The 6,992-nt window shown below is 35.9% G+C and overlaps 1 protein-coding gene across 1 annotated transcript; it reads right to left on the bottom strand.

Annotated features, from left to right (window-relative positions):
- Positions 1-4,214: 4,214 nt before the first annotated feature.
- On the bottom strand, positions 4,215-5,754 carry LOC143594565 (peroxidase 24-like). The gene is made up of 4 exons (XM_077073841.1): positions 5,416-5,754; positions 5,129-5,320; positions 4,837-5,002; positions 4,215-4,624 (listed from the first exon to the last, which is right to left on the bottom strand). The coding sequence occupies exons 1-4, from the start codon at positions 5,701-5,703 to the stop codon at positions 4,215-4,217; spliced, it is 1,056 nt and encodes a 351-aa protein (XP_076929956.1). The 5' UTR covers positions 5,704-5,754.
- Positions 5,755-6,992: the final 1,238 nt, after the last annotated feature.

The raw sequence follows: 6,992 nt of genomic DNA, 5'->3' as shown, positions 1-6,992 counted from the left end.
ATGCCCCCTCAAGCGAAAGCCAGAGATCTCTAGATGTTATTCCTTGAACATGTTGAAAAGAGGCTTCAGATATTGTAGAGATGGCAATCATTCGTACGTGTGCATCATTTGAGATCCAATGATGATAGCTAGGGTTATCAACTGATACAACATCAGTTGTGGAAGCTGTTTTAGGCAGTGGGCATGGGATTGTCCCATCTATGCAGCCAAATAAATTGTTAGTGACTAAGAAGGGATGGATCATGGCTTTCCAATACCCATAAATGGTGGGTGATAGTTTGAAAGCGAATTTATGGGAGTTATGTGCTGTTTTCTCCTTGGTTGTAAAGGTAGTAATCATGGCCATGATGAATTAGGATAGGGTTGTTGATCGACTGAAAAAAAATGATGTAGGCTACAATTGGTTGTTGACGGCAGCTAGGGTTTGAATACCTTGGCTCTGATACCAAGTTGAAACACGTAATGTGATTTTAATTATTGATTTCTTGATTAATGCATTACAATATATCCCTATATATAAGATAGAATATTACATTCAACTACCATCTAAAATCAAGATTGTAACTACAAGATCTAACATAATATATTGTCTAACATCTACACATCATCATAACTGGAGATGAGATTTTCACAAACCCACATGGTAAGAGAGTCGTGCCCAGATAAAGAAGAGAAATTTATATATTGAATACTATGTTAGTGTCCCCTGTAACACATGGTGAAAAATATAAAAAAAACATTAAATATACATATATGATAAACTTGGAGAATTCGATGAAAGATGCTTTAATTTTTTTAACTGAAATGATATTGTTAATCATTTAAAACATTAATAACACGTATCATATTTCTTAAAATACATAGATTAATAAAAATAATTTGTATTTGTATTTTAAAATAAATCAAAATGGGAAGTTGTGAATTTATACATATTAAGGAAAATAGAAATTTAGCATCAATTCATCATAGTTGAGTTGGTAAGTTGCAAACATTTTAAAAGTAAAGTAGTGAGTTTGATTTCAACTAAAATGTTTTTCATTTTATCATTCCAGTTCAAAACCATATAAAGTGGAACGCTTTTAATTAAACCAAAATAGATAATTAAGTGAATTTTTTTAAATTAGAAACTTGTACACATAACAATTGATGTGTTGTAAAACACACTTATTTTTCGCACCTTTTATCTAAGTTTGTATATTATATTTAATGTATTTTAACTTATTTTATCTAGTTTTTACATAGTTTTATTTATCTTGTAGGTTACGGGTTAAAGGAAGAAAAACTGGACTTCTCGAGGAGCTTACGGGCCTTGTACGCATACGATTTCAAGAAACAACTCAAAGCCCGGCCCATATGCATATTGGACAAGCCCAAGACCTTCTTTTTATATTATAATAACAAACATAAAAAAACCCTAGCCCCCTAGACCATTTCCGATCGGGATTTTGGGCAGCAAGAAAAAGAAGAAAAAAGTTTTGGTGGTTAGGGTTTGGAGCTTGTGTAGTCTAAGGAAGAAGGAGGCAAGAACAAAGGCTCGAGACGGTTTTTCATCAATTATTTCAGCCACAATCAGCCTCGAAACATTGCATATCCTTTCTCTTATAACATTGTTCATCATCTTTAATTTTCTTGTTCAATTGCTAAGTAGTTTTGCAATTACTTTGAAGGTTGAATTGTTTTTGATTATTATTGATTGGTGAATGATTGAATTGATGATTGAGATGAGTTACATAATGTTTTTATTGAGTATTCATGGCTGTCCAAAAATGATTGTAGGCTAAACTTGTCGGTTCTACCTAGGAATGATGATTATTGTTATTGTTTGGTGAGTTTATTGGATTGCTTGATTGATAGACTTGAATTGTTATTGGAAAGTTTGGTTTAGACATGAAATAGGTTGTGTTTGATGGTTGGAAATTTTGTTAATTCATTGCTTAAACACCTTGCGTTGGTTAATTAGTTTTGTATTGATTGATCGGTGCTTGTTTGATTCTAGACTTTGTGTTTAGGGTTTGTTTGCGGTAGGTACAACCGTAGTGTTTTGTTGCTTGAATTATTGGTTAAAGTACAGCGGTTAGGCACCTTCTTAGAGACCGAGAGGTGATAAGAAGTAGGGTTGTCTCATTACCTTTGCATGCTAGAATAAGGATTGCGCGAGAGCGGGTTCGTTTCTTGTCCGGTTTAGGTGTTTTGAGCGACTAATTGATCTATTTTGGTTTAAATTAAATTGTTCCTCTATCCTTGGTTGTGTAGTATTCATTACCATTAGGGTCGAGTGTTGGTGAGACCGAGAGGTGAGTCAACATTAGAACACGTTAACAATTGTTTTCCGGTTGGGTCGTTTTAGCCGATTAGAGTAGTTTAGGTTTGTTGAGTGAGATCGAGAGGTAATCCAGTGAGCCTGAGCGATCCTTAGTCGTGTCATCTTTAGGAACCGGTGTCTTGATATCATCCAATCCATTTGTTTGTTAGACCTACAGTTTGATTCAGACCTAGGTAGACGTTTTTCTCCATCCAAAGTCAGCATAGTTAGTTCTCCGTTAAGTATTCTATTTTTGGTAACTTTTGTCAGCCAGTCCAGTTAGTCCAGTTAATTAATTTAAAAAAAGAAAAACTAAAATTAAAATCAATTAAATATTATTCTTAGGTAAGTCTTGTTTAGGGTTAGTGATCATTAGCGTTTTTACGTGTCCTCGTGTTCGATACTCGGACCTCCTAGGTCTATACTACTTGTGACCGGTACACTTGCCGGTTGTGTGTGGTTAGGATTTTCATTTTAATTTTAAAGCTTAGTTGTGAGGGTCATTCATTGTTATAGACATATCTGACGCACATCAACAACCTATGTGGATGACCTAATTGAATGGCATGTGGACAATACATCTTCTTTTAGTAGTATAAGTTAGAAGATTTAAACTATTCGTATAAGGAAAATTTACGAGAATAGCCTTGTTGACCCTATCTTAATTAGACTGTCTGTTGCGGGCTACTAATGGCTGCCACAAACGGGTGGCACGAGCCACCTGGATGGCGAACACCGCACCGGGATGGCACATGCGGAGCAGCAAACAGCACACGTAAGCCAGCTAGTGGTCGCGATAGGCAAAAAGTGAAGGGGTCGGTGGCACGAATGGCTATCGGACCACAACAGGCTCAAGCGAACGATGACGCAAACGACAAGCGGTGAAGGGTTAGAACATCTTAGCGCCATGTGACACTATATGATAGGATGAATCTTAGTGATGAGTGATGACTTCAACCACCACATGTAGCCTTAAGAAAAAGATATGACATTTTGAGTATAATAAAATAGCCATTTGGCTTTATTTTCAAATTTTTTTTTAATAAAATCTACCAATCTCAATTAGGCACTCGTCACATATGTTGCGTCAACTCAATTTGCGCCGCCTATTTAACTGCGACAATTCTGTTTCACCGACGTGTTCTACTACGCAATGTTTTAAAAACCGGTTTTTTACTCGTACCGGATTAGGCTAAAAAGCTGTACAACCGGTTGAACCGGGTTATACCGGGATGTACAACCGGTTGAACATTTTACCTTATAATTTCCTATAAATATAACTTTAACTCCAAAAATAACCAAAAGTAAATGATTTCATAACAAAAGATAATCCAAAAGTTAATCCATATTAAAAAAATAATATAAAAGCACTCAATTTTAAAAAAACAGTCTTAAAGTTTACACGTTAAAATATTAATTGTTAGGTTAAAAGTAATTATGATAAAATATGAGCCATAAATATCAAAAATTTCTTGGACATAAAACCAGTTTGCCGGTAAAAACCGGTATTTTAGAAAAAACCGCCGGTACAATGTTCTAGCAAACCGGCCAAAAATACCGGGCTCAAAATACCGGTTTGCTATGTGAAATCCGGTTTAACCGGTTCAACCGGCCGGTTTTAACCGGTTTTTAAAACACTGCTACTACGCCAAGGTGACCTGTTGCGACAAGGTGAACAGATGCGCCGCATTGATCTGCTACACTAAAATTATACATTTTCCTTTGGACACATTCTTACAACAAATCTTGACAGTTATATCTAGAATTTAGGTCAAAAACACACTTTATTTTATTGAATTTCAACTCTTACGAGTTGTCACAAGAAAAACATTACAAAAGAACTGAAAAGAAAAAAAAAAAGAAATCATTAAATCACAAGGAATCAAGTCTTAATGATGGTTATAATCATTGGCTATATATTATTAATCACACGACAATTTTTCCTTACTTCTCCTTGACCACCTGTAAGAACTTCAACAGCCCCCATTTTCACCATAGATCTAGCAAACTGAGCGAAGAACACCAAAGGGTTTTCTAAAACCTTTGCCACCCCAGCCGATTGCCGGTTTGTGAGTAATTCTGCATCGGATACAAAAAGACCCTTGTGATTGTTTAAAGCACGATAGTAATCCGAATCGAATGCGAGGGAGCTGTTAGGATCCATTTCAAGAGCAGTGGCCGGGTTAATAGGGTTCGGGCATAGTTTCCTCAATGTTTGTGCGTAATCCTTGTTAAGAGACGGATCAGCGTCCCCTTTTCCTGTGAAGTTGTAGAGTCTTCTCGAGACTAAGGTACAATGTGAGATCCCAATTGTATGCGCCCCTAGTAATTAATCGCACAAAAACTTTAGTTACATGATATATAGATGCATGCATGCATATATAAAAGATGGTCTGAAAGATATAATCTGTTTAAATATCTTTTTTTTAACTATATCCATGTATGTAGTTGATTAATAATACATAATATCTTATGAGGTTTTAATTATGTGGTTGTGTGTATGTATATCTAATCATCTATATAAGATTGTATACCTGAAAGTGTTACAAGATCGTTAAGGTCAAGGCTTTTGTTTGCAAATTGGGCTAGGAGGGTCGTAAAGTTGGCGTTTGCAGATGGTAAATTTCCACCGACTTCAGACGCCAACGAGACTCTTCCGTCTTTCCTTCCCGTAAAAACCGGCCACATTTCCCTCTTAAACTGTGATTTTCGATGACGATGAAACCATGAGTTAGACAAATAAAATAAGTTTAGAAGTCGAGTTCTTTAAACCATTAATACAGTAATATTACAAGTACTAATTGTGTAAAACTGTAAATCACTTACTTGGAAGGAAACGGCATCTCTAGCTGCCAATGCAACAATGTCAGCACATGAAACAGTTCCCGGACAAGCAGTTTCCAACTTTGTCTTTATCTCATCAATTACCTCGTACCCTGAAATAGATCTGTTTGGCCCAGCTGTCTTTTCCGTTGTCGTGTTTTGAGTAGGATCCAATAGAATTGATCCATCACATCCCTGCAAGCTCAAAACAATACAACCAATTATAAGCTGCTAACCAATAAGATCAGGCGCGTTTCATAAAATACCCGTAATATAATATACGTACTTACCCTCACAAAACAGTCATGATAATGAAGCCTTAGAAGCTTGGCAGCCATGGAAGGATCCGCAGCAACTTTGCTCCATACAATATCCTTTACAGTCTTTTCAACCCAACCAACCGAACCACATCGGTTCTGGTAATAATCCACCTGCAAACCCCCGCCAACACCATGGGCATTGCCATGTCCATGGACCTTATCATGACCATGGCCCTGACCATGACCATGATCATTACCACCCATGCACCCAACCACCAAAATGGAAGCAACCAAACATGCAAGAATGTTTTTCATCATGCTTCCTTTTCTTAGTTTTCTAGGTTCTTTCACTTGATGTTTTGTTGTGTTTGAACCTTCTATTTTTAGCTCTATATATAGACATGCCTATGCCAAACATGACTTGGCTGGTAATGGTGATAATATTTTACTAAACCATTATAAAATGATATTTGAATCGACTGTCATCTATTATAAATTCTAATAAGAATAATAATTGGTTCAATACTTGGTGTTAATATGAATGCATATTTCTTTATCTTAAAAAACATGGCCATCGGATCATGGAATACATATATAAGTTATTTTATTGAAAGTTGAGTAAAATGAATGATTGAAGAAACGATTCAATCACCCGTAATAAGGGATGAGATCGGTATCTTATTGGTATCAAAAGTATTGGTATTGAATATCTGAAAATAAGGGTAACGAATACCGTAGCAAATTTATCAGTATGATACTGATTATGGCCAGATACCGATGTTAGTAAATAATACCAAATGTTCATCCTTACCCATAACAGCAATGATGGGTTTTTAAATTATATTTATCTGATTAAGAGAAACAAAATATTGTCTAGAATTTTTAATTTTATACAGTCAAATGTCTTTATTTGTTTGTTTGTTTTTTCAAATTAAGGGTTAACATATATTATGGTCATCCAAGCATCAAACTTTTATTTTCTTTTAAGACAACATATCACCACTACTAATAACTAAGGAATATTATCGACGATGACAATCAGTCATCGATTGAACATATAAGACACTGAAAGTTTTTTCAACATTTTTTTATAAAACCAATGAAAATGCAAAAACTTCATATAAACTCAAAAAAAAGAGGGAACATAATCACACTTCCTTTCTTTCAGTGACATATCTAATCAGACTGAGTAGGATTTTAAGAGCTGTCATGATCATTCACATCCCTTTCAGTAGGCAGGAAGGGCGCAGAAGCTACCGTTTCTAGAATAGAATGCAAGCTAGCTAGCGACTCTCCTAGTAAGTAGCGAAGGAATGGGACATTCGGAGCGACTAGTCGCTTCTGGCGAAGCTTATAGAAGGCCGCCGATCTCTACAATATTATAAATACCAGTCATGAGCGATAGCGAAGCCTAGCCTAGAGAGGCGCAGGGTAGGATCCAAGAGCTTCTTCTAGGACGAAGCCGAGCCACTAGTGGAGTGGCCATATATATCGATATTGGATTAGTTTGTACCGGTGAAATCCCCAATAAAATTTCAGTGAACTATTATGAAGCTATCAGTGTGATTGATCAGACAAGTACCAAGGCTATCTGTCTACTTCTTTCA

Source organism: Bidens hawaiensis, unplaced genomic scaffold (assembly GCF_021521415.1).
Source record: "Bidens hawaiensis isolate Kalapana, Puna unplaced genomic scaffold, B.hawaiensis_p1.1 tig00001692_1, whole genome shotgun sequence".
Taxonomy (NCBI): Eukaryota; Viridiplantae; Streptophyta; class Magnoliopsida; order Asterales; family Asteraceae; genus Bidens; species Bidens hawaiensis.
The sequence above is the reverse complement of the archived record's forward strand: the minus strand, read 5'-3'. Positions and strand labels throughout refer to the sequence as shown.